This window comes from Haliaeetus albicilla, chromosome 32 (genome assembly GCF_947461875.1).
Source record: "Haliaeetus albicilla chromosome 32, bHalAlb1.1, whole genome shotgun sequence".
Taxonomy (NCBI): Eukaryota; Metazoa; Chordata; class Aves; order Accipitriformes; family Accipitridae; genus Haliaeetus; species Haliaeetus albicilla.
The window spans coordinates 390,147-417,043 of NC_091514.1; the positions used below are offsets into that span (position 1 = coordinate 390,147).

General features: G+C 57.4%; 2 protein-coding genes across 4 annotated transcripts in view; one reads left to right on the forward strand and one right to left on the reverse strand.

The window, feature by feature from the left end:
• Window positions 1–1,971: 1,971 nt before the first annotated feature.
• Window positions 1,972–12,014, forward strand: LOC138683214 (zinc finger protein ZFP2-like). 3 transcript variants are annotated; one of them, XR_011322864.1, is made up of 3 exons: window positions 1,972–2,055; window positions 8,886–11,311; window positions 11,432–12,014. XR_011322864.1 is itself a non-coding variant. In XM_069774757.1 (2 exons), exon 2 carries the CDS (start codon window positions 8,894–8,896, stop codon window positions 10,574–10,576), a length of 1,683 nt encoding a protein of 560 aa, XP_069630858.1. In that variant the 5' UTR covers window positions 1,972–2,055; window positions 8,886–8,893; the 3' UTR covers window positions 10,577–12,004. The 3 variants fall into 3 exon arrangements, 1 of the variants encoding a protein (XP_069630858.1); XR_011322863.1 differs by having other exon boundaries at window positions 8,886–10,673; window positions 11,221–12,013; XM_069774757.1 differs by having other exon boundaries at window positions 8,886–12,004.
• A 1,779-nt stretch (window positions 12,015–13,793) lies between these two features.
• LOC104314536 (scavenger receptor cysteine-rich domain-containing protein DMBT1) overlaps window positions 13,794–26,897 on the reverse strand; it is a 52,134-nt gene continuing 39,030 nt past the window's right edge. Inside the window, exons 30-43 of the mRNA XM_069774778.1 lie at window positions 25,479–25,808; window positions 24,759–25,082; window positions 23,887–24,216; window positions 23,288–23,617; window positions 21,872–22,210; window positions 20,881–21,210; window positions 19,635–19,964; window positions 18,056–18,382; window positions 17,526–17,855; window positions 16,615–16,932; window positions 15,726–16,052; window positions 15,153–15,482; window positions 14,431–14,547; window positions 13,794–14,287 (exon numbers count right to left, since the gene is read on the reverse strand). Coding sequence (XP_069630879.1) covers window positions 14,145–14,287; window positions 14,431–14,547; window positions 15,153–15,482; window positions 15,726–16,052; window positions 16,615–16,932; window positions 17,526–17,855; window positions 18,056–18,382; window positions 19,635–19,964; window positions 20,881–21,210; window positions 21,872–22,210; window positions 23,288–23,617; window positions 23,887–24,216; window positions 24,759–25,082; window positions 25,479–25,808 — 4,205 coding nt within the window. The 3' untranslated portion in view covers window positions 13,794–14,144. The remainder of the gene's footprint in view (window positions 14,288–14,430; window positions 14,548–15,152; window positions 15,483–15,725; window positions 16,053–16,614; window positions 16,933–17,525; window positions 17,856–18,055; window positions 18,383–19,634; window positions 19,965–20,880; window positions 21,211–21,871; window positions 22,211–23,287; window positions 23,618–23,886; window positions 24,217–24,758; window positions 25,083–25,478; window positions 25,809–26,897) is intronic.

Genomic DNA, 26,897 nt, shown 5'->3' on the forward strand with positions numbered 1-26,897 from the left:
CGCCCTGAATAGCACACAGGAGTCACCAGGCACACACATGTGCTCCAGGCATGTTGCTGCATTGCACATGCATGTCCCCATGCACACACATGTGCTCCAAGCATGTCCCCGCATTGCACGTGTGTCCCCCCACACACACGTGCTGCAGGCATGTCCCCTCACTGCACATGTGTGTTTCCGTGCACACACATGTGCTTCAGGCATGTCCCCGCATTGCACATGTGTCCTCATGCACACACACATGCTCCAGGCACCTTCCCACATTGCACACGCATGTCCCCATGCACACACATGAGCTCCAGGCACATCACCGCATTGCACACCCATGTCCCCATGCACACACACATGCTCCAAGCATATAGCACCATAGCCCACACGTGTCCCCATACACACACACATGCCCCAGGCACCTCCCTCCATTGCACACACCAGTCCCCCTGCACACACACGAGCTCCAGACATGTCCCTCCATTGCAGATGTGTGTCCCCACGCACACGCACATGCTCCAGGCACCTCCCTGCACTGCACACACGTGTCCCCATGCACACACAAATGCTCCAGGCAAGTTGCCGCATTGCACATGCGTCTCCCTATCCACAAACACGTGCTCCAGGCATGTCCCTGCATTGCACACGTGTGTCCCCATGCACACACATGTGCTCCAGGCATGTCCCCTAATTACACAGGTGTCCCCATGCACACACGTGTGCTTCAGGCATGTCACCGCATTGCACGCACAAGTCCCCATGCACACATACATGCTCCAGCCATGTCCCTGCATTGCACACGTGTGTCCCCATGCACACACATGTGCTGCAGCCATCTCCCCACACTGCACACGTGTGTCCCAATGCACACACATGTGCTGCAGCCATCTCCCCACATTGCACACGCGTGTGCCCATGCACACACAAATGCTCCAGGCACGTCCCTGCATAGCACACGCGAGTTGCCATGCACACGCACGTGCTCCAGGCATATACCCTCCATTGCACACGTGTCTCCCTATCCACACACATGTGCTCCAGGCACCTTCCTGCATTGCACACGTGTGTCCCCATGCACACACGTGTCCCAGCCATGTCCCCACATGACACACGTGTGTCCCAATGCACACACACGTGCTCCAGGCATGACCCCTCATTGCACACAAGTGTTCCCATGCACACACATGCTCCAGGCATGTCCCTGCATTATACACGCATGTCCCCATACCCACACACGTGCTCCAGGCACGTCCCCGCATTGCACACGCGTGTCCCCATACACACACGTGTTCCAGCCATGTCCCCGCATTGCACACGTGTGTTCCCACGCACACACACGTCCCAGCCATGTCCCCGCATTGCACACGTGTTCCCACGCACACACACGTCCCAGCCATGTCCCCGCATTGCATACGCGTGTTCCCACGCACACACACGTGTCCCAGCCATGTCCCCGCATTGCACACGCGTGTCCCCATACTCACACACGTGCTCCAGGCACGTCCCCGCATTGCACACGCGTGTTCCCACGCACACACACGTGTCCCAGCCATGTCCCCGCATTGCACACGCGTGTCCCCATACCAACACACGTGTCCCAGCCATGTCCCCGCATTGCACACGCGTGTCCCCATACTCACACACGTGCTCCAGGCACGTCCCCGCATTGCACACGCGTGTTCCCACGCACACACACGTGTCCCAGCCACGTCCCCGCATTGCACACGCGTGTTCCCACGCACACACACGTGTCCCAGCCATGTCCCCGCATTGCACACGCGTGTCCCCATTCACACGCACACGCAGCCCCTCCCACTCCCGCCCCAGCCCCGCGCATGCGCACACCCCTCCCCTTCGCGCCGCTCTCCCCCCCTCCCCGCCCCGCCCCGCGCATGCGCAGCCTTACCGCCGCGCCCCTCCTCTCCCCGTCGCGCTTCGCGCATGCGCCCTGCTCCACTACTCCCTCCTTCGCCCCGCCCCCGGAAGTAGCGTTGCGGCGCAGCGCGCGAGCGCGGCCGGAAGCGGCTCTGAGGGGAGGCGTTGGGCTGCGGTACCGGCGGGGGCCCGGTGAGTGTGGTGAGGGGCTGCGGTTTACCGAGGGACGGGAGAGGGTGGAACGGGTCTCCCCGTGTCGTCCCAAGCCGTGACATCCCCCACGGGGTGGTGGGTGGGTTGGGAGGATCCACCGCGATACTGGGTCGGGGGCCCACGGTGGTTCCCGGTGGGACGGGGAGGCCTTGAGGGGGTGGGGGGGAGGTTGGTGGTACCGGGTGGAGCCGGAGGGGGGGAGCGTTGGGGAATGGTTAGGGGTCCGCGGTGATAGCGGGGAGGGTTTGGTGGATACTGGGGGGGGAGTGGGGCGTGCTGGGGGGAGGGTGGTTGTAATGGGGTGGGGGAGGGGATGAGATTCGAGGGCCCGTGTTGATACTGGGAGGGGACTGGGGCATACTGGGGAGGTCTGTTTGCAATGGTGAGGGGGAGGGCGGTGAGATGAGAGGGTCTGGTTGATACTGGGGAGGGGGCTGGGACGTGCTGGGAGGGTGTGCTTGTAATGGGGGAGGGAGGGCAGTGAGATGGGGGTCTGGTTGATACTGGGGTGGGACTGGGGCGTACTGGGGGAGTCCGGTTGTGATTGCAGGGGGAAGGGCAGTGAAATGAGGGGGTCTGGTTCATACTGGGAGGGACTGGGGCATGCTGGGGGAGTCTGGTTGTAATTGCAGGGGGAAGGGCAGAGAAATGAGGGGGTCTGGTTGATACTGGGGGGACTGGGGCATGCTGGGAGGGTGTGCTTGTAATGGGGGAGGGAGGGCAGTGAGATGGGGGTCTGGTTCATACTGGGAGGGACTGGGGCATGCTGGGGGAGTCTGGTTGTAATTGCAGGGGGAAGGGCAGAGACACGAGGGTGTCTGGTTGATACTGGAGGCACTGGGGCGTGCTGGGAGGGTGTGCTTGTAATGGGGGGAGAGAGGGCAGTGAGATGAGGGTCTGGTTGATACTGGCCAGGGACTGGGGCATACTGGGAGAGTGTGGTTGAAATAGCAGGGAGGAGGGCAGTGAGATGAGAGGATCTGGTTGATGCTGGGGAGGACTGGGGCATGCTGGGAGGGTGTGGTTATAATGATGTTGGAGCACAGAGAGATGAGGGGGTCTGATACTGGAGGGGACTGGGGCGTGCTGGTGTGGTCAGGTTGCAGTGGGGCGGGGGAGGGCAGTGAGATGAGAGGGTCTGATATTGGGGGGAACTGGAGCGTGCTGGGAAGGTGTGGTTGTAATGGGGTGGGGGAGGGCAGTGAGATGAGAGGGTCTGGTTGATACTGGGAGGGACTGGGACAGGCTGGAAAGGTGTGCTTGTAATGGGGGGCAGGAGGGCAATGAGATGAGAAGGTCTGTTTGATACTGGGGAGGGACCAGGGCATACTGGGGTGTTCTGGTTGTAATGGGTTTTGGGAGGGGGATGTGACGGGAGTGTCTGGGTGATACCAGGGTAGACTGGGACATACTGGGAGGGCTTGTGGTGTTCTTGGGGGTGGGGGGATATCAGGATATGCAGGGAGGATCCTTGTTGATACTGGGGAAAAACTGGGCCATGCTGGGAGTATCTGGGGAGTGGAAAAGGGGTGAGGGGCTGGGCTGCGGGGGAGTTCCTGGCCATCCCACGGACACTGGGGATTCTGGGCGAGCAGGGGGGTGTCACTGACGCTATGGGGGGTGAAAAAAATTGTGTATTTTTGGCCTGGCAGCTCCTACGCGGCTGTGGTTGGAGCCTTTTTCTCTGCTGTGAATTTCTCCATCTCTGCCTCTTTGCTCCCACACAGGCCCCATCCTTCCTTCCACTGAAATTATCCTTTTTCCCTTTCCAACGTATTTCCTTGCTCTTGTTTAGAGCCTGGGGGGCAGCAATTCCTTCGCAGCTACACTTGATACCCCCAGCTCTTGCTCCGTGGGTAGGACTGGTCACCCCGATCAGTCCCATGACTCTCTCCAAAATGGCAACTCGCCATCACCCTGTCTTCGCCAAAGCTGTTTTCACCTGGGTTTGGCTCAGCCGCAGCGCTGCCTGCCCAGGCAATACCTCTCCTGCTGTGCTTTAGGAGCACGTAAGCTTTTTTGGGACCCTTGTGGTTGCTTGTCTTGGGCTGAACCCACCAAATCTTCTCTGCTTTGGCACATAGAAGCTCCACTCTGGCAGATGCTTGCTGGTTTTTCCCCCAAGTATGTCACCTTGCCACCCTTGTGCTTTTCTCGCTTTGCCCCTTGCTGTTCCTCTGGCTCATGAGGTCCACAGGTGCTGCGTGTACACTTTAATCCCTTCCCCAAGGGCAGACTCCTCCGAAACCCCTCAGTTTAAACCAGCCAGCGGTGGTGGATCCTTCCTGACCCCCAGTAAGTCCAGCATCTCATTCCGTTTCTCTCCTGATTAACATTCCCCTACTGTGGTGGGCCTCAAGGGGCTCCCACATAGCTGTACTCAGCGCTGCAGCAACTAGGGAAACCCTAAAACCTCTCAGTGACTTTGCCATAGTTGTCCCATGGTGCCAGAAAACACTTAATTTATCATCCTGCTTGAATTCATAGTGGCAAGTAAGCCAGAATGTGCTGGATGTCTGGGTGGCAGCAGACGCAGCCCTAATATCTGGCTTTTTCGGAGCTGGGGGAAGCATGTTTCCAATGAAAGGCCGGGCATGGGACTCTTCACCACCGTCATGGTTTAATCCCAGCCAGCAACTAAGCACCACGCAGCTGTTCTATCACTCCTCCTCCTCAACTGGACAGGGGAGAGAAGAATATAACAACAGGCTCGTGGGTCGAGATAAGGACAGGGAAAGATCACTTGCCAGTTATCATCATGGGCAAAACAGACCTGACTTGGGGAAAATTAACTTAATTTATTGCCAATCAGACCAGAGTAGGGTAATGAGAAATAAAACCAAATCTTAAAACATCTTCCCCCCACCCCTCCTTTCTTCCCAGGCACAGCTTTACTCCCGAATTCTCTACCTACCCTCCCTGCCAGCGGCGCAGGGGGACGGGGAGTGGGGGTTACGGTCAGTTCATCACAGGTTGTCTCTGCCACTCCTTCCTCCTCAGGGGGAGGACTCCTCGCTCTTCCCCTACTCCAGTGCAGGGTCCCTCCCACGGGAGACAGTTCTCCATGAACTTCTCCAGCGTGGGTCCTTCCCATGGGCTGCAGTTCTTCACGAACTGCTCCAGCATGGGTCTCTTCCATGGGCTGCAGTCCTTCAGGAGCACACTGCTCCAGCATGGGTCCCCCATGGGGTCACAAGTCCTGCCAGAAAACCTGCTCCGTGGGCTCCTCTCTCCACAGATCCGCAGGTCCTGCCAGGAGCCTGCTCCAGTGGAGGCTTCTCATGCATCCCTCTTCAGGCCTCATGCATGCCTCCTTCAGGCATCCCTCTGCTCCGGTGTGGGGTCTGCCACAGGCTGCAGGTGAATATCTGCTCCACTGTGGACTTCCATGGCCTGCAGGGGGACAGCCTGCCTCACCATGGTCTTCCCCACAGGCTGCAGGGGAATCTCTGCTCCGGCGCCTGGAGCACCTCCTCCCCTCCTTCTTCACTGACCTTGGTGTCTGCAGGGTTATTTCTCTTACATGTTCTCACTCCTCTCTCCAGCTGCAGCCTCTGTTGTGCAGCAACTTTTTTTTTCTTCTTAAATTTGTTATCCTAGAGGCACTATCACCGTTGCTGATGGCCTTGGCCAGCAGCGGGTCTGTCTCGGAGCCAGCTGGCATTGGCTGTGTCGGGAAGCTTCTAGCAGCTTCTAACAGAAGTCACCACTGTAGCCCCCCCGCTACCATAACCTTGCCATACAAACCCAATACAACCATCTGCTCATGCAAGTCTCCCCCTCTGTGTCAGTGTCCCGCTCCCAGCCCACTCTGTTGCTGTCCTTTTCGGCCCACGCAGGTGACCCCTTTTTCAACACCTGCATTTGAGAGCAGTGGGACCTGAGATGGCAGGTTTCGTTCTCCCCTCTGCTTGGGGAGAGCTTTCTGATCCCTCCTACCCAGTGTCACCCTGATGTCTCAACTCAAAGGGAAGGGCGGGCTCCGCAGCCTCCGGGTGAGAGTCCTGGCCAAGAAATGGTCTAAATCCATCCCAGAAAGGTGAGCGTGACCCAGGAGAGGGTAACTGTGAGCCTTCATCTCTGCTTCCAGCGTTACTCATGCGGTAAATACTCAGGGCTAGGCTGTTTAAACAACAACAGGAGTGTCTCATGAGTGCCTGCCTCAGCAGGGGACAAAAAGTGGTCATCTCCGTTCATCTAAATAAGGATTTCTGCTGGTTTGGTGTTTTTATTGGCTTTCTCTACTTCTGGCCTTCTCATTTATTCAACCTGCCGTCCCCTTCACCCTTTTCTGTTTGTAATATATTTGACCGTCACCTTCATCTCCTCCCTTTTTGATGTCAGATTCCTCAGCTTTGCTTTATCAGGATGTACCATCCCGGTGCTCCTGCATTATTACCCTTTGGGCTGATGTTACTTGCTCTGTGCCAGCAAGGCCAAATCACACCTGGAAACCCTCTCGCTTTGGCTGTGAATTCTCTTCTCTGCACCTTGAGACCTGGCCAGGGGTGGGAGGTGTGGGTGAGGAGCAGGGTTTCTTGGAGCACTTTTTACTCATTATGCTTTAATGGGCTCAAAGTGGTTATAAATAGTGTTTAGCTCGTTCACTCATAGCTCACCCCCTTGCCTTCCCTTGCAGTTACCTGGTTGAAGCTGCATCCCCAGCTATGGCAGGCTCCCACTGATAATGGTGTGCTGGGGGGGTTTGGAAAATCCCTTGGAAGGACCCCATCACATCACCGGCTGTCCGTAATCCTGTGGGCTCCCATCTGTTCATAGCAGCCACCGAGTTTTACCAAATTACACCCCACATTGCAGATGCCAGCGTGGGCCAGTGGCCTCAGGCAGACTTGGCGGTGTCGTGGTTTAACCCCAGCCAGCAACTAAGCATCACACAGCCACTCGCTCACTTCCCGCCCACCCAGTGGGATGGGGAGAGGATCAGGGGAAAAAAAGTCGTACTTGTGGGTTGAGATAAGAAGAGTTTAATAGAACAGAAAGGAAGAAACTAACAATGATAGTAATAACAATACTAAAATGACAATTATAATACTAAAAGGATTGGAATATACAGAACAAGTGATGCACAATGCAATTGCTTAGCACTTGCTGACCAATGCCCAGTTAGTTCCCAAGCAGCAATCCTCCCCCTGAGGCAAACTCCCCCCAGTTTATATATTGGACATGATGTCCCATGGTATGGAATATCCCTTTGGCTAGTTTGGCTCAGCTGTCCTGGCTGTGTCCCCTCCCAACTTCTTGTGCCCCTCCAGCCTTCTTGCTGGCTGGGCATGAGAAGCTGAAAAATCCTTGACTCAGTCTAAACGCTCCTTGGCAACAACTGAAAACATCAGTGTTATCAACATTCTTCTCATACTGAACCCGTAACATAGCACTATACCAGCTACTAGGAAGAAAATTCACTCTGTCCCAGCCGAAACCAGGACAGGCGGGGTCTTTGTGCCCAAAGTTTATCGGTTCTTGGGGGTCCGAACGCACCAGCAGGTCTCCAGCACTTACCAGTCTTTGGGAGGCTTTGGCATGCTGTATTCCAAGCCTGTACCTTTCTTCTCTTCTGCCTTTTTTTTCTGGCAGCTGTTTCCCTGCTCACACGCACGGGAGTCCCTTCTTGGGCACCTTTAGGGCAGTTTTACATCTGGCTTTGTGGCAGCTTCCTCATGTGTTGGTGTCGTGTCGGTGGGAGCGCTCTCCTTTGTGCAACACGGTGCTTGGAGGCCCTTAAAACATCTGCTGCTCCTGATGTCCCCTCCACCCCGCTGCCTCTCACCAGGATGTCTGTGGACATGGAAGGCAAGACCGAACCACCTGAATTTAGCTGTTTGTGATGAGACCTCCTTGTTTTAGCTGGTCGCTCTTGTCTGTGCATCGGCTCTCATGGGGTGTGATTTCACGTGGGGTTTTGAGAGATGGATTGTGCTTCTTCCTGTCCCTTGGCTAAACCAATCCATGCGTGGTGTCCCAAATGGGGACAGCAAATCCAGCCCAGGGGATCCCCACGGTGGATATCAGAGCCCGATGTCTCTTGTCGAACTGTGCAACCACTGAACGGGCTCCAGAGGTATCAGGGGGCTTTGATGGAGCTTGGAAAAACACTGGCCTAAGAGAGGAGCGTTTGTTGAGAAGGTGATCTGAAAAACCACCCCGATATGCTCTGGAGCTGAGTTGTGGTATTGAATCCCCAGGAGCTGGGGGCTGAATCCCTCTGTACATCCACTGCCTGTGCACAAGGCAGGGCTGACAGCTCCTTGTCCCAGACGAGGGGTCACGTAGGCACCCGGGGAGACCAAGCACCCTCCGAGGAGCTTTTCAAAGCCCTGCCTGGAAGCTGCCGGCCACCCAGTATGGCCCTTGATGGTTGCGGACACAGTTGAGGTTGGTCCCTCAGCTGTTGCTCTGACCAGGTAACTATGAGCAGGCCCTGTGAGGAAGTGAATTGCTCCCTGCTATGAATAGCAGCTGCTTGTGGGTGCTAGTAACAGGCTTATGGGTAAAAAGGCTTTTAAGTGCTGATCAGGGCCGTTTCTCTGGTGCTAGGTCTGCCCGTCACCTTGATCCCCCGAAGGGGAAAGGGATTGGTGACGCCAGGTTTTACAAACTCTCTGTAGTGTCTGTCTTTATGCCTCCTTCTCTTCCTCCCTAGAGTCTCCCTCCTTTCCTATGTCTCTGTATCTCTCTCTGACCTCCCTCTGTGCTGCTGCCACCCACGTCTTCATCTTCATCCCTCTTCTTTTACCGTCTTGCTCCAGCCTGTTGCTTTTCTCACGCTCTCTCCTTTCTCATTTTTGCAGGGGCTGCCATGGAAGGGCAGCTGGGTCCCCCAGCCTGCGAGCCCCCCTTTTCCCAGAGGCTCTCCCCACTTTCCGAAGGAGATGGGCCTGAAGGTGAAGAAGAGCAGGAGGAGGCTCAGGAGGAGGACACAGCCGGGACACAACCGAGAGAAGAGCCAGGAGAAGGCTCCCCAGAGCGGCTAGGACAAGCTTCTCCACGCCGCTCAGGACGGTGCTGCCGCGGGCAGGGCTCTCTCGCCCCTCGGGGTGCAGGCAGGCCCTGCCAGAACACTGATGAGGATGAGGGAGCTTCCCCGTGCCACCAGGTGCCGGGTGAGCTACGGCCATGCCGGCGGAAGCACCGGCTGTGCCTGAAGCCTGAGACAAGCCGGGCCCCCACATCCCCAGGACGAGGGGAGAGCGCTGAAGAGCCGGGACCCTCCCGGGGGAAGAGGCTGCGGTTGATCTGGGGCCGGACAGGTGACTTCAGACAGAGGGCGATGGAGAATGGGCTGGAGGAGGTGCCGCGGAGCAGCGAGGAAGAGGAGGAGGAGAGAGGGTCTCGGTCCTGCTCCCCCGAGCTGCCCCTTTCCAGCGATGCCCGTCCCAAGCCGGACTTTGTGCAACTGATTGACGAGCGTGGCATCTACTCCACCGCCAAGCTGGTGCTGGGGAGCACGGTGGGTGAGCTGGAGGAGGCGGCAGCGGTGGGACTGCCGGCCCATCCGAAACGGGGAGCGAGTGGCGTCAGCGAGCTGGAGATCCGCGAGGTGATCGTGGACGAGAAGCCCTTCCAGTGCGGCGTCTGCGAGAAGGCCTTCAAGCGGGCCTGGGAGCTCTTCAGCCACGAGGTGGTACACAACGAGGAGCGTCCCTTCCGCTGTGACCTCTGCCAGGCCTCCTTCAAGCGCCACTCGGACTTCAAAAGCCACCGGCTGGTCCACACGGAGGAACGACCCTTCCGCTGCGAGCTCTGCGGGAAGCGCTTCAAGCGTTCCTCCAACCTCCAAGAGCACCGGCGCATCCACAGTGGCGAGCGTCCCTTCCGCTGCCCCCGCTGCGCCAAGAGCTTCAAGACCCCCTACGAGCTGCAGCGTCACGCGCTTACCCACTGCGCCGAGAAGCCCTTCAAGTGCGCTGACTGTGGGAAGGACTTCCCCACCTCCAACGCCCTCCTCCTCCACCAGCGCCAGCACTGCGATGACAAACCCCACGTCTGCGGGGTCTGCGGTAAGAAGTTCACCTACGGGCACAGCCTCAAGGTGCACGAGCGGGTGCACACAGGCGACCGCCCCTTCGTCTGCCCGCTCTGCGGCAAGGGCTTCAAGCAATCCAACGCTCTCTCCTCCCACGAGCGAGTGCACACTGGCGAGCGTCCCTTCGTTTGCAAAACCTGTGGGAAGGCCTTCAAGCAGTCGTCATACCTGGTGATCCACGAGCGGGCACACACAGGGGAACGTCCTTACAAGTGCGAGGTGTGCGGGAAGGCCTTTGCCCGGCCCTCCTTGCTCCTCCAGCACCACCGCGTGCACAGCCAGGAGCGGCCCTACAAGTGCAGCTTCTGCCACAAGTTCTTCAAGGACCTGGCCTACCTGGCCGTGCACGAGAAGGTGCACACGGGTGAGACCCCCTACAAGTGCAGTGTTTGCGACAAGGGCTTTGCTCATCCCTCCAACCTGCTGCAGCACCAGCGCGTTCACCGCGACGGCTGAGCCCCGGCGCGGCAAGCGCAGCCACGGTGTCGTCAGGCCACGGCGGTGATAAGCACGCCGCCACCAACAGCAGATGAGCCCCAGGCTGGGGGACCCTGTACGTGCGCCTGAGGGCCAGCGTGGACCCCCAAAAAGCTGCGGCACTTCTCCTGAGCCCCAGCTTTTCGCCGAACCTGGACTCATGCCGTGCTTTCCTCCTCCCTCCAAGGGATCCCAGCAGGACCCTCCCCAAGCCCGTGGGCCAGGATGGCTGCAAGCTCCTGGTGGGCATGCCATGGCTCATGGCACACCACCAGTGGGCAGGCAGGAGCCCTCTTCTTTGCCCTTGTGTGGGGAGGAGGGCTGAGACCCCCTCTAAGTCACCCCAAGATCCCCCTCCCCAGTCATCCCAGTGAGCATGGCTCAGCCTGGGCTGGGGGCTCCCAGGGAGTTGGGGCACGCTGTTGCCTGCAGTAGGGGACAGACTTGCCTGTCTTTTTGGGAGGGAGATACGACAACGGTACGGGTAGCGGAAAGGATCACGGGGAAGAGCGAGGAGCGGGCACCTCCCTTTCCCCCGAAGCCTTTTTGGGTTCAAGTGTCCCGTCCATATCTCATGCTGCTGCTAATGACCCAGTTAATCATCCCCTTTTTTTCTGCCCCAGGGTGCTGGCGGGGCTGGTAGGGAGCAGAAGAAAGGGGGGGACATGCTGCTGCCGTCCATTTTGGGAGCCTCAGCAAGTTACACCTGGCGCTGTAAGTTCTTCTCCAACCACTCCTGGGACTTTCCAGGCAGGAACCTGGATGGGGTATGGGCAAGCGAGACATGACCAGCTCCCTGCATCATCATCCTCTTCCTCCTCTCTCGCTTCCCAGAACTACCCCTGTGCTGCTGCTGGAGCCTGGATTTGTGCCCCCTTGGCTGATGGCTGCCAAGCAGAGGGTGGCACATGGACCTTTGCTCGCGAGGGTGAGACAGGAGCCCTGTCCTCACCTGTGCTGATGCCCTCGGACTCCTGGATATCCCAGGTCCCACCCTGTCCCCCCTTTTCGTACAGTCCCTGTAGCGCTGGGAACGGGGGTGGGGGGGGTGGGATGTGTGCGTTCCTTGACGCTCTGCACACTAATTACAGGATGGTTATTTAATGATGGCTCTGTCTCATCACCTCCTCCAGCTCATGGCCATGTCTAGCTGGGTCTTGACACAGGCTTTTGGTGGTGGTACAGTCCTTGGTGGTCTTACCTCCTTCCCACCCAGTACCTTCTCCCAGTGCCCTTCAGCCATGTGTGGGAAGTCACCTGGCATGTGTTGCCAGCAGATGTGGTAAGGAGAGACCTGCAAAATCGCAGGTATGGGGTGGATCCCACTTGGCGCTGCTGAGCCTGCACTCCACAGATGCGTGCAAGATGGGCCAGCAAGCCATCTTTGGGATTTGGGCTGGTGGATTCCCCTGCAAGGATGGTTGTGGGCCTCCTGGTCATGTTGGTCTCCCCTGGCCCACAGCTTCCCAACTTCCCCCCATTTCAGCCCTTGAGACAGCACTGGGGCAGCTCTGGCCTCTTCATAAGGCTGTTTCAGGCTGCAGGTTGTGAGGTTGTGATTTGATTTCGGGGTTGAGCCTGTCCCTGAACATCCTCTGTAGCCCAGCCGGTGGTGGACACATCTCAGCAGGTTCCCATCCTGGGATCTGCTTTGTCCACATGTCCCTGTGGTGGTGGGCAAGGGCTGTCCAAGCAATTGATGGAGATCTGGGGTTGCATTCAACTGCTGAGACCATCAGAGATGATCTGGGGTATGCAGTTGACCTTCAGCTCCTCTTCCAGGAGAGCCTACATCTCTTATAGTCCCGATGTCCTATATGCCAGCCCTGCTGTGAGTGTCTGGGGTGATTGAGGGCATCTCAGGTGGCACTAGGTAGGTGGTAGCTAGACTGTGTGCTCTTGTGGTTGGACAAGCTCTAGCCTTTGATGGGCATCCTGCCCTGTGGGATCTCCAGCCTTTGGGATCCTGGAGGCCAAAGGGAGGTTTACCTTCCTGATCTGCTGCATTTCAGATGTGGGGAGAGGACCATCTCTGGTGGTTCAAGCCTCAGAGTGGCTGCTCCCAGAGATGCCTGTCTTGGAATTGAGGCTTTTTTCATGTGCTGGGATCACGTGTTGTGTGGTCACCAAGCAATGGATAAGATAACCAAATTACGGCCTTATGGCCAACACCATCTTGGTAGTTGGCAAGGAAAGGGATGATCTCATTGCTGGAGGAAATTATTTCAGGTTTTGTGCTGCTTGGCTGTCCTGCAGACCCTCTGCTCCCCTCTCAGCTGGGGCCTGGGGGGGTATGATCTCATGCTGGCACTGCCCAACTTTTCCAATCCATCTTGAGATGTTTGCTCCAGCACCTGGTGAGCTCCTGGAGTTTTTCAGGCGGGATTTAGGAGACAGCTTCACGTGGGGTGAGGAGCATGGGGGTTTGCATGGAGGTCTTTCAATTTATTTCTGAATGTGATGGGCCCCAAGCAGCCCTGACTCTGATTTTGCTTCTAATTTGGGGACAGTGCTCTCCAGCCCCTCTGAAGCGTCACAGGAAAAAGGAGAAGCATTGTGAAAGGTGGAAAAACCTTTGGTTCTGTGCCTCTTCCAGTTTGGGGATGTCATGTTTGGGGAAACTGGAGAGAGGACCGAGCACAATGCACCCACGTTTACTTCAGTCTCTGGCAAGGAAGGCATCAGTTGCCTTAGTAGATGCCATCTCCTGCTGTTGGGACCTCTGCTTATTGGGCCTCCTGGCCTCCCTCCCATCATCCCAGGTGCTTTGGGGGCACAGCCCTCAGTTTGCGAGCCTGACAGACCCTGAGATGAGGCTGAAAGCGGGGTCCCTCTGCACTGGCATGGTTTTAGGCATGGGGTGCCAGCAGAGAACCGTGAGCTACCAGGCAAGAGCACGTCTTGTGCCCCCATGAACCTCAGCAGGGAGGTTCCCCATGGTTGGGTCCCCAAGGGATGGTGGCAGGCTGGGGGCACAGGGCAAGGAAAATGGGGCTCTGTGGCCATCCCAAAACACATCCAGGGAGGATGGCTGAGTATTCAGGGTTGTGGGGTAATGCACTTTGCAGCTCTGGCACCTGGCATGGTCAAGAAAAGGGGGGACTTGCCTCCATCCAAGGTCTGGGGGACGCTGTGGCAGAGGACCACAAAAGCAGCTCATGTTCCACCCCCCCAGCACTCATGCCCATCACACCTAGAGGGTTGGGGACCCCCTTTTAATTAGTTTGCACCCCTCCTTCTGCTCCTCTGCTCCTTTAGCTCAGCCTTGCACTGGCTGCCAGGTTTGTTGGGCTCCTCCTGAGCCACGGGGGCTGCTCAGAGGGTGTGAAGGTGGGTTAAATAAACATCACCACACTGGGCAACACCCCCCCCCCCACCTTGGTTGGCTATTTCAGGGCTCCTGATATAAATCATTAGTACTGGCTGCTTTTGAGATGTCCTGCCCATCAGCTGCTGCTTTGCAGTCTTCAGGAAGGCAGATTAGGGAAAAGGACGGCAGCGGGAGCCTAGTGCGACCCCCGGGGCACAAGCTTGGGGGGGGCTGGTATCATGGGGCAGTGTCTTCTGTCATGAGCTGCGTTGTCTCAGTGTCAGGGTCCTCGGAGGCTTCTGCCTTGGTGGGGAGGTAGATGGTCCCCATGGGCTGGAAGGACGTTGCCGAAGTGCTCTGGTCTCTGGGGTGCTGACGGGCTGTGAGATGGAGGGGACACCGGGCTGTCACCAGGCTCTAGCAGATGCTGAGCTGATCCCCATCTCCCTGTCCCCCTGGATTTTGGGGTGGCCGGAGTGGGGATCGTGAGTTTGAGGGGGACACATAGGGATGGGACTGTCACCTCCAGCGTCGGCTGCTGCCATGCACCTCCTCTTCAGGTTGAGCCACAGCAGGACCCCGCTCAGCAGCATCACCAGGGCCAGCAGTGCTATCAGCACCGAGCAGGATGGTGAAGCACCTGGGTTTGGGAGAACAGACTTTGGATCCCATTTCCAGCCAAGACCAGTAACAGCGTGCAAGAAAACCTAACACTGAACACAGCCTGACCTTCCCCAGCAGCTCAGCTCGTGGTGGGGATGGGCTTTCCTTAATTAGTCTTCACATTAAGACCCATTTCCCTGTGTGGATGATGGGATGGAGGGGTCAAAGCGACCTTCCATGTTCCTGCTGCTGTTACAACCTCCATCAGTTCTCTGGTGCATTGTCCCACTTAGGATTTGGGGTGCTACATCTCACACAGGCTTTTTTCTGACCCTCCTCCGTCTTTGAAAGTTGTCCCAGCTCTACCACAACCTATCTGAGAAACAAGGGCTGGTCCTGGGTTTGGGGTGGGGGGGAATAAGGAAATTTGGGCTCCAAGAAGAAATGGGAGGGGTGAGTGTGTTTTGGACTCGGGAAAGCATCTCTGATGCTCCCAAGGGTGACGGAAAATGAGGCGCATCCCCCAGGAAAGGCCCTCAAGAGCTTGCGGGGATGAACATGTGCCACCTTTCCACTTTCTTCTCCCCTTGGGACCTTCTCCCCCCAACCAGCACAGACACCACGGAGCATCCCGGTGCTCACCCTTCGGCTTTGTGCACACTACGCCAGCTGCCGAGCCCTGCCTGCACGGCCCCAGCCCTGTCTCTCTCTGCTGGCACTCCAGGAGCAGCGACTCAGTCCCCCGGCAGCTCAGCCCCTCCAGCAAGGCATGGCCGTCCCCCTGGCTTTGCCGGGCTCCGACGGGCACCGACAAGGCTGGCCCGCAGCCCAGCTGCCTGCAGACCACCTCGGCTTCCAGCAGGCTCCAGCCAGTGCTGCACACCCCATGCCAGGTAGCGTTGTAAAGCACCTCCACCCGTCCCGCGCAGGGACTGGAGTGGTCCTGCAGCCGTACCTGCAAGGGGTTTGTGCCTGCAAGAGGATGCAAAGGGGGTGAGACGGCCCCTCCAACCCTGCAGGCAGATGGGAGAGGGGCATGCAAGGTGCACACGCGTGCAAGGATGGTCGTGCGTGCCATGCGTCTCCTGTACCTGCTGCACCATTGCCCCCCACCCTCCCAGCTCCTGATGTCCCACCAGTGTTGCCAGCTTCCCAATCCCAGATAAAACCCTTTTTTTGGGGGCATCTGAGCATTCCCCCCTTCCCGGGGACCACCTGAGCACACGACTCCCGCGTCTTCATCGTGGTTGCAGTTATGGAGTCCCCAGTTGCTAAGGCCACACTGGGAGAAGGTGGTCTCCATGCCAGTGCACTCCACGTTGTCCAGCCAGATGGGGTCCAACCCATGCCCGAAGTGAGCTTGGTCTGGGACTGACACGGCTGTCCCGCAGCCCAGCTGCCGGCAGACCACCTTGGCATCCTTCAAATCCCAGCTGTCGTCGCAGATGGTCCCCCACTGGTGTTCGTGAAACACCTCGACTCTTCCAGCGCAGCGGTTTGGGCCGTTGGCCAAGCGGACTTGCACCTCTGTGAAGTTGGCATCTGCCAGGAGAAATCCAGTTAGGAAAGGAGAACAGGGCACTCATCACCTCACAAAAAAAAATATTAAAAAATCCCTAAACCAGAAGCCAGAGTGCAAATACAGAGTCATTATGGTCCACCCCAGCAAGAGACACAACCCCCCCCCGCCCTTCCAGGAGAGCATGGCTGTAGGTATGGACTTCAGTTGCACCTTTATATCCTAAAATGGTGATGTCTCCTCCATGCAAGCATGTGGACCAGACAATGGAGACCAGGCTGGGAATTTAGGGTCGGGTGGTCCCCTCGAGACAGGGCTTGGCTTGCTTAGTGCCCTGGGGGGGTGTGTGTGTGAAGGTTTCAATGAGATGTTGGTTATGAATGGGGTGGGAATCTGTTGCTGGGTTGGGGGCAAGCCTAGCCAAAAAGAGGCTACGACCCTTTGCCAGCTCCTCTCCCCCAAAAACATGCCTTCCCAAGGCTAGCATCATCCCAGAGGCAGCCAGATGCAGGATAGACCCTGCTCTCTGTGTGTGTGTTGTGTCTGTCTGTCCCCAGATGCCCTGTGTCACAGGATGGGACCTACCTGAGCACACCACACCGGCATCTTCTCCGTGGTGGCAGTTACTTTGCCCCCAAGGATGGGCTCGGCAATGGGTGAGGGCATCCTCGCTCCCGGTGCAGGTCACATCATCCAGCCAGATGTGCCCTGTCCCCTGCCCGAAGCGAGCCCGACCGGGGGCTGCCTCAGCTCTGCCGCAGCCCACCTGCCTGCACACCACCGCCGCGTTGTTCAGGTTCCAGCCGTCATCGCAGACCGTCCCCCACTGCCCGGCGTAGAGCACCTCCACCCTCCCAGCGCAGCGGTTTGGTCCTGCCAGACGGACCTCTGCCCTGACCTCATCTGCAGGCAGAGAAGCAGGCGATGCAGCGTTGAGGACAAGAGGACCGCATGTCCAGGGAAGGGGCTTTCTGCTGGCAGCAGCCGGGTTGCAAACCTAGGGCAGATGCCCAGCCACGCTGGGGTGGGAGGACAGATCCTGCCCTAAGCCCTGCCTGCAGAGACGTGCAGGCAGGCATGGCCCTTGGGGCTTTGTAAGCACCACCAGGCACTTACATTCGGCTTCCAGACTCAGTCCCTGATGGGGAAGGGGAGAAGTAAATCCCCCTCTCCCCCTTTCAGACCCTCACTGGGACCCAGCAGAGTCTCAGTGCAGCCTGCATCCCAAACCAGGTGTCATTGTCCTTTTCCCCCCCCCTTCCCTGCTCAGCTGGGCCAAGGGCAGTTGGATCGGGGCAGCTCCATGGGCTACTGGGGTGTGGGGATGGGAACCAACACTGTCTGCCAAGGGGACAAGCACCCGTGCCCTTGAAATCTCCATCCTGCAGGCAAAGCTTCTGGGGTTAGATTGGAGAGGAAAAGGCTTTTTTTTGAGGGGGGAGTGGAGAGAGCAGCTCCAAGCTATGCTTTTAGGATGCTTCAAGAATGAGCATCACCTGAGCAGATCACGCCGGCATCCTCTTCGTGGGTGCAGCTGTTGATTCCCCAGGGCCTGGCCTGACAATCCACGAGGGTGTTCTCCCCCCCGACGCAGGCGACCCTGTCCAGCCAGATGGGATCCAGCCCCCTCCCGAAAGAAGCCCCTGTTGGGGCCGCGGTGGCCGTCCCGCAGCCCAGCTGCCGGCAGACCACTGCCGCGTCACTCAGGTCCCAACCGTCATCGCAGACCGTCCCCCATTGCTGGTTGTGAAAGACCTCCACTCTCCCGGCGCAGTGATGCGGGCCGTCCACGAGCCGGACAGTCAATGTTTTGGTTATGCTGGTGACTGGAAGCACTGCAGAAATGTCACGATGGGTTGGGGACACATGTGGTGCCGGTGGCAGTGCCCAGGGCTGGGGCGAAAGGAACCACCATCCCAGGAAGGGCTTGACCATCCCCCTGTAGCATCACCCCAGAGGCAGCAAGATGCAGGATGGACACCCCCGGTCCCACCGGGACACCCTGTGTTGTAGGAGCAGGACCTACCTGAGCACATCACGCCGGCATCTTCTCCGTGGTGGCAGTTAGTCTGGCCCCAGGGACGCGCTCGACACTGGGCGAGGGCGTCCTCGCTCCCGGTGCAGGTCACGTCATCCAACCAGATGCGCCCCGTCCCCTGCCCGAAGTAAGCCCGACCGGGGGCTGCCTCAGCTCTGCCGCAGCCCACCTGCCTGCACACCACCGCTGCATCGTTCAGGTCCCAGCCATCATCGCAGACCGTCCCCCACTGCCCGGCGTTGAGCACCTCCACCCTCCCGGTGCAATGATGTGGCCCGTCCACCAGCCGCACGTAGGATGAGCTGGAGTTGCCTGCTTTTGTGGAGAGAGAGAGAAATAGGTGGACACATGGCTGGAGGGCACCCCCACATCCCTGGACCACCCCCTGCCTGCATCCATGGACTACCCCCACCATCAGCACCCCATGTGCCTCCAGGAAGGAGCAGGGCAGGGTCAGCGTTCCGGTATTGATGGCATTGATTAAAAAAGGCATTGACACGACCGGGTGCTGCCATTTTACTGGGGGGGACAAAACCCTGGGCCTGATGCCTGGCTGCAGGGTTTGGGTTGGAAGGGACCTTTAAAGACCATCTAGTCCAACTCCCATTCCACAGGCAGGGACACCTTGCACTAGATCAGGTTGCTCAAGGCCCTGTCCAACCTGAACGTGACCACTTCCAATATAGACTCATAGAATGGTTTGAGTTGGAAGGGACCTTTAAAGATCCCCTAGTCCAACCCCCCCTGCAATGAGCAGGGTCGTCTTCCACTAGATGAGGTTGCTCAAAGCCCCATCCCACCTGGCCTTGAACACTTCCAGGGATGCAGCATCTACAATTTCTCTGGGCAACCTGTGCCAGTGTCTCACCACCCCCATTGTAAAAAATTTCTTCTTTATGTCCAGTCTAAATTTACACTCTTTCAGTTTAAAACCCTTGCCCCTTGTCCTGTCACTACAGGCCCCGGTAAAAAGTCACTCTCCGCCTTTCTTATAAGCCCCCTTTATATATTGAAAGGCTGCAAGAAGGCCTTCTCCAGGCTGAACAACCTCAGCGCTCTCAGCCTTTGTCCACAGGAGAGGTGTTCCATCCCTCTGACCATTTTTGTGGCTCTCCTCTGGACCAGCTCTAACAAGTCCACGTCTTTCTTGCGCAGAGGACCCCAGATCTGGACGCTGGTCTGGGGTCTCACTAGAGCGGAGTAGAGGGGCAGAATCGCCTCCCTTGACCTGCTGGCCATGATATGGCTGACCTTCTGGGTTGCAAACGCACATTGCTGGCTCACCTCCAGCTTTTCATCCACCAGTACCCCCAAGTCCTTCTCTGCAGGGCTGCTCTCAATTCCTTCATCCCCCAATCTATACCAATACTGGGGGTTGCCCCAACCCGGGTGCAGGACCTTGCACTTCGCCTTGAGGTGAAGGTGCAGGAGATACACATGGGTGAGAGCTGCAAGAAGCTCCTACACCAACCCCGCGCACACAGCATCTCCTCCAGAGGGGGCCAGCTGCCCGCCCCTGGGTACCGGCAGGAGCTCTGCCTCTGGCCAGCCCCATCCCCGCTCTCACCTGCGCACACCACGCCAGCGTCCTCCCCGTGGTGGCAGTTGTGGATGCCCCGCGTCTTGGCTTGACAGTTGTCCAAGCTGGTTTCCTGCCCCGTGCAGCTCACGTCGTCCAGCCAGATGGGGCCGGCTCCCCACCCAAACCGAGCCGAGCTGGGGGCCGAGATGGCCACCCCGCAGCCCAGCTGCCGGCAGACCACCATCGCATCACGCAGGTCCCAGTTGTCGTCGCAGACCGTCCCCCACTCGTTGTTATAAAACACCTCAACCCTCCCGGCGCACTTGCTTAAACCACCCACCAGGCGAAGCCTGGGGCTGTTGCCAATTCCCGAGCCTGAAAAATACCCAAAAATGAGCATTATTTTAGGGACATGCTTGTGCATCTTAACACCTGCTGGGTTGGAGAGAGCAGGACATCCCCGTGGCAGGTCTGGGTGGTGCTGGTGCAGAGACCTTGCCCTTTATCAGGGACTTGCTGGAAAGTGAGCACAGGGGTTTTTGCAGGGTGGAAGGAGGTACAGAAGATCCCTTCCACCAGTTGCACCCTGAGGGTGGTTGCACCCTGGTTCAGAGGTCGGGACAGGATAAAGCACACGTCTCCACCTGAGGGACACCATGCTGGGAAGAACGGATGTACAAGGGTCCTTCCCAGTGTTTCTCCATGCTTTCCTTCCCCCTTGCTTGGAAGCTGCATCACCTAGGTTCACCTGGCACTACCCACTTCTTGCCCTAGAGGAGAATGGCAAAGGATCTTTTTGTGATTGTCCCTGTCCTGACTGCTTCTGAATGCTGCATTGACCTGTCTGTGGAGGTTGACCTTCCAAGGCCAAGGCTAGACTGGTAGCAGTTAGCTCAAAAGTGGTATATGACATGAGAGCAGCTGGTTCCAGTGCATCTTTCTGCATTTACCTGCACATCTTTGCATTTTACAGTGCTGGCAGCACAAGTCGCTCTGCCTGCTCTTGAGCACCCATGCACGTTCCAGCTACCATCCCCAAAGGGTGCAGGTGCTTCATACCATGGAAACATCTTGGACACCTCCAACGGTACCAGACACTGAGGAATGTCTTAAGCCATGCTGCTTTTTTTGCCAGCATATCGTATTTTTCCATGCCTCTGAACACTGTTATGTTAACATGGTTTCTACTGATCTGGGCAATTTGTTGGCCAACTTGTTCCCAAACTGTTCCCAGCCTGCAGAAGGATAGGGCTTGGTCCGTCTTACAGAGAAAGCATGTGGTGAGAGTTACCTGAGCACACAACGCTAGCGTCTTCAACGTGGTTACATGTATGGTGTCCCCAAGGCTTGACTGGGCATTCAGCAAGGGTGGCTTCTGTCCCGAGGCAACTCACCCCATCTAGCCAGATGGGGCCAGATCCTTGCCCAAAACCAGATAAACCTGGGGCTGACACGGCCATCCCGCAGCCCAGCTGCCGGCACACCACAGCTGCATCATTCAGGTCCCAGCCATCGTCACAGACGGTCCCCCACTGCTGGCTGTGAAAGACCTCCACCCTCCCGGCGCAGGGGTGCGGGCCATTCACCAGCCGCAGGGCTTCTGAACTCCCCAGGTCCAAGTCTAAAAACAGAATCGGAGGACAATAAATCCTTGCCAGAAATGCCTGCCTGTCCCGTGGTTGGCAATGCAGTGGCCCTCCCCTTGCAAGGGGTCTTGCAAGGTCTCCACCAGCATGTAGCATTTCTGCTACTGCTGCACCCTGGGTGTGCATGCCTGAACACCTTTTGGGACAAGCCTGTGAGGACCATGCCCAGTAGATTGTGAATTTGGCTAAATTACCGAGGAGCTCCCATGATGTGAGTATCCCCATGGGGACAAGCAGGCAAGGAGGCTCCAGGTGCATCATGCACCTGAGCGAGGAATAGCTTGGTGAGGAGGAGAGACTCTCCAAGGACTAGAGGTTGTGTGGTATCATGTACCAAAAAAACCCCATGGGGCAGCTGCAACCCTGGTATGCCAGGGCTCTTTGTGCTTGATGGAAAGCCTCCATTATACAGGCTTGGGATTTCTGGGAATCCCGGGCTTGGGATTTCCAAGCACTTTGCCTGAGGGAAGCCAGGGACTGGTAGACCTTGAAACAGAAAACACCTTGTGCTTCCTGATAGGACCACAGGAACAAGGGGTGGTTGAGCCAGGACAAGGAGGAGGTGGATGGGCGAATTTGGTCAGAATGCATGGCCTCCCCCAGGGGAGGACTGATCCCCGACTCACCGCCACTGACCTGCGGCCACAGAGCATGAGACGCTTGCATGCCCACTCGACTTGCAGCTCTCAGCGCCCCAGAACTTGACCTTGCATTCGAAGAGGGCCCTCTCTGTCCCGGTGCACTCCACAGCATCCACCCAGATCAGGCCATCTCCTGTCCCAAACTGGGTAGACCCCACGGCCGAGCGCGCCTCCCCACAGCCCAGCTGCTGACACACCACATGGGCTTCAGCCAGGTCCCATCCGTCGGTGCAGATGCCCCCCCAGCGCTGATCATGAAACACTTCAACTTTGCCAGAGCATGGGTCTGAGCCGTTTACCAGGCGGAGGTTTCCGAGGTCAGAAATGCCCGATCCTACAACATCGGAGAGCGTACACATGATAAGGAGATGATACCTTCTGCCTTGTGAAGCTTCTGGCTGCCAGCAATGGGTTTACATCAGAGGCTCAGGAGCCTTGAGGGTCAAGGATGCTCTTGCGATGACAGAGAGAGCAGACCTTTGACGTGTGATGTGAACTGCCCCAAGTGGTGCCCAAGGCTTGATTAGCATGGGCTTGACTAGACTATAGTCAATGGACCTTATATAGTTTGCCTTCCTAAAGCAGACACATAGGGCAGGGTCAAGTCGCCAAGATGTAGGCGTCCTTGTGCTATTTGGGACTTCTGGAATACTTCACCTGCCCTCCAGCTGCTGCTCCTGAAGGGCACAGGTTTTCCTGGAGAATCTCTTACCCCAGCTAGGGTGAGATGCTACCTTCCCATGCTGGGGCAACTGAATTCAATGCTGGCTGTCTCAGTCAGTGACACCCAGATATTAAGTCCATCCTGATATTAAGTGACCTGGTTGCAATCCAGTGGCCCCAGCTTCTTAAAAGGCACTAAAATGGGCTGAGGGGTTCCTCTGGCAGAAAGTCAGAGCTGGAGAGGAGAGAGAAGGATGAGAGATGGGCTCTCATGGGCTCATACAGCTCTAAGTGTCATGGGTTACATCTACCATGGATCAGCTGAAGGTGTCAGAGGGTCCTCCCTGACCGTGATGGGAGAAGACCCATTTGTACTGCCGTCTGCCCTGCTGTGAAGAAGGAGGTGGCTGTGTTTTAATTTGCCTGATGAGAATAGTCTCTGGCCCATGCTAACTGCCAGGATTTGTGATAAATAACATCAACCAGAAGCACGCCAGAGACCGTATTTTTAGCCATAGCTGTGCAAATGTGCAAGGCATTTGTTTTTCTCAGACTTTAATGTCTGCGTACAGCTGCCCTGTTCCACCAGAATGGACCACAGGGGGCTGACTGCAAAGCAAAGGGTCTCCAGGCTGGCTGCAAACTGTTCCTGCATCGCAAGATCTTGCACCCACAGGGGAAAGCAGAGCCAAACCCCAGAGCCATGGTTTTCCATGGTGCTCCTGGTGCCATGACAAGCGGTGGTTACCTGAGCACACCACGCTGGCATCTTCACCATGCTCACATCCATGGACACCCCAGGCCTTGGTTCTGCATTCGGAGAGGGCTGCCTCGGTCCCCATGCAGTGCACGTCGTCCAGCCAGATGGGTCCCTGTCCCTCCCCGAAGTGAGCCCGCCGTGGAGCCGATACCACCTTCCCACAGTCCAGCTGCTGGCACACCACTTTGGCATCCGCAAAGTCCCAGCTGTCATCGCACACTGTCCCCCATTTCTCATCGTGAAACACCTCGACCCTCCCAGCGCAGCGACCTGGGCCATCCACCAGCCGGATTGGGGTGAAGCTGGAAGCAGCCGAGCCTGCAAACAGGCAGGGAGATGCTCAGAGCATCCAGCCCCTTCATGAGAGGAGGAGGGATGCTGCGTTTTGGCACGTAGCTGGTGCTGTGTGGTTACATTGTGTCTGAATGCACAGCATCTCATTCCCACCTCATGGAGGAACATCTCAACGGGTTTAGGGGTACTTGACCCAGCAGCAAGTGGGGTGAAGCTGGCATCTTGCTCCCAACTGGGACGGGGGAAATTACCAGTGCATCCTGACTCACTGCTGGTGCTGGAGTGAAACCCACCTGAGCATACCACGCTGGCGTGCTTTCCGTGGCTGCAGCTGCTTTCTCCCCACGGGCTTGCCTGGCATTTTGTAAGGGCTGGCTCTGTCCCCTGGCAGTTCACGTTGTCCAGCCAGATGCGTGGGGGTCCGGAGCCGAAATCCGCTCCCTCCAATGCTGGCAGTGCCATCCCGCAGCCCAGCTGCCGGCACACGACCTCGGCGTCCTGCTTATCCCAGCCATGGTCACAGATGGCTCCCCACTCCTCCTGGTGAAGCACCTCAACTCTGCCTGCACAGCGGTGCGAGCCGTTTGCCAGCCGCAGATGAACGGGCTCGGGGATGATTGAGTCTGCAAACACCCGAGAGAGTTATTGATGCCTTCAGACAGCCACCAGTTTCCCTCCATGCTTATCCTATTGTAATTAAGCTCCCAGCCCCTCTTCAAGCTGCTGAAAGGCACAGACGAGGGGAGAACAGGAGGGGTGAAACCCAAAACTCCCATCAGGAGCATCCTGCACCAGAGCATCTCCCTGCAGAGGGTGGTCCACACTGGTCCCCAGCCCCACTCCCTGCAAGAACTGCTTGCCAGGTGGGTCACTTTTGATGAGCTTCCCTGCAATGAGTTAGTCCTGTTGTTGGAGCTGGAGGGTTCCTGCGGGGTGGGAAATAGGGATCCCTGCAGGAACGCCTCCCACCACCTTAAATAAACATCTTGGGATGGGAAGAGCAGCCCTCCAATGGGACCATCAGGTGCAGGGATGGTCCGGGAAAACCCCACTGGTTGCTGATGCTGACCCCCAGTCTTACCTGGGGGTGCAGACCCGCCATCATGACACCCCCCCACACCACCCGCCACCTTGCGTGGAGCAATGCCGAAGGAGCATTGGTCACCTGAGCAAACCACACCAGCATCTTCCCCGTGGTAGCAATTATTGATGCCCCACGGCCTGGCCCGGCAGGCGGACAATGTGCTCTCCCTCCCTGTGCAATTCGTCTCGTCCATCCAGATGACGCCATTCCCGCGCCCGAACTGACCCCCCCTGGGGGCCGACAGTGCTCGTCCACAATCCAGCTGCCGGCAGACAACCTCAGCATCCAGCAGGTCCCAGTTGTCATCACACACGGTCCCCCACTGCTTGTTATGGAAGATCTCGACCCTGCCAGCGCAGCGGCTGCCATAGTTCACCAGCCGGACCTGGTCGCCCTCCGAGTTACCTAAAAGAGCGAAATATGGGAACAGGCCAGCACGCTGCGACCCATGGGTAAGGAAAAGTGCCCTGGCACCTTCCCAGGTTGCTGAGTGTTGCACCAAGTGCTGCAGGTTCATCTAATCACCACAAAAAGAAGCTGGCTGATCCCCAGTGCCTGCTGGCTAAGGGGCAAGAGGTTGCAAGCTGCACCGCAGCAGCATCCCACCCACTGGCATCAGCACCAACCCCTCCAGCAGGATGCCCAAAATTCCTCCAGCCGCCCAGATACCCCATGACACTCTGCGATGGAAATGCCCACAAAAAGGACACGTTGTCCAGGGCTGCTTGCAGAAGTGGAAAATCAAGGTGAGGGACCCAAGACCCACCACTTCTCGTGCTGTGTCGCTCCCAAGGGGGTTACCTGCGCACACCACGCCAGCTGCTCTCCCATGGTGACAAGTGCCGTTGCTCCAGGGCTTCGCCTTGCATGCAGAGAGGGCGGTCTCTGTACCCATGCAGCTCATGCTGTCAGGCCACATTTGCCTGGGTCCTTGCCCAAAATGCGACCCGCCAGGTGCCAACAGCGCTCTCCCACAGCCCAGCTGCCTGCACACCACTCGAGCTTCGGCCAGACCCCAGCCCTCATCACACAGGGCTGCCCAGGTGCCGTCGTGAGTGATCTCCACCCTGCCTTCGCAGCGCGTCGAACCGTTGGCCAGGCGGAGCTCGGTGGCCATGGACACTCCTGAAGCTGCCAACGACACGCAAGGGTAAATGCACCAGGAGAGTCACAGATGCTTCTGCTCCAGCCTGAGCATCCTCCGTGTGCGGTGAGCACCCAAACAGGAGACCAAGTTCCCAAAATGCTCAGCATCCTCTTAAAAGTGAATTTTGAGGGGTGGCTTTGCAAAGGGGCTTTATTGCAAAGACACTTATTGCAAAGTCACCTTATCATAGAGTCATAGAATAGTTTGGGTTGGAAGGGACCTTTCAAGGTCATCTAGTCCAACCCCCCTGCAGTGAGCAGGGACATCTTCAACAAGACTGGGTTGCTCAGAGCCCCATCCAACCTGGCCTGGAATGTTTCCAAGGATGGGGCATCTACCACCTCTCTGGGCACCCTGTTCCAGTGTTTCACCACCCTCATCGTAAAACATTTCTTCCTTCTATCTAATCTGAATCTACCCTCTTTTAGTTTAAAACCATTACCCCTTGTCCTATCACTACAGACCCTACGAAAAAGTCTGTCTCCATCTTTCTTATAAGCCCCCTTGAAGTGTTGAAAGGCCACAAGAAGGTCTCTCCGGAGCCTTCTCTTCTCCAGGCTGAACAACCCCAATGCTTTTAGCCTTTCCTCACAGGAGAGGTGTTCCAGCCCTCTGGTAATTTTTGTGGCTCTCCTCTGGACCTGTTCCAACAGGTCCATGTCTTTCCTGTACTGAGGACCCCAGAGCTGGATGCTCTGCTCCAGGTGGGGTCTCACCAGAGCGGAGTAGAGGGCAGAATCACCTTCCTTGACCTGCTGGCCATGCTTCTTTTGATGCAGCCCAGGACATGGTTGGCTTTCTGGGCTGCAAACACACATTGCTGGCTCATGTCCAGCTTTTCATCGACCAGTACCCCCAAGTCCTTCTCTGCAGGGCTGCTCTCAATCCCTTCCTCCCCCAGCCTGTGCTGATACTGGGGGTTGCCCCGACCCAGGTGCAGGACCTTATAGCAAAGACACTTTATTGTGAAGTCACCTTATTGCAAAGGCACTTTCCTGCTCCCTGTTGCACAGCCCAAATAAAAGAGCTGAGCTACACATGCATCAAAAACTCCATCAAAAGCCCTGCATCAT

Coding starts and splice junctions, on each gene's coding strand:
- LOC138683214 (XM_069774757.1), top strand. CDS start 8,894: ATGGAAGGGCAGCTGGGTCCCCCAGCCTGCGAGCCCCCCTTTTCCCAG.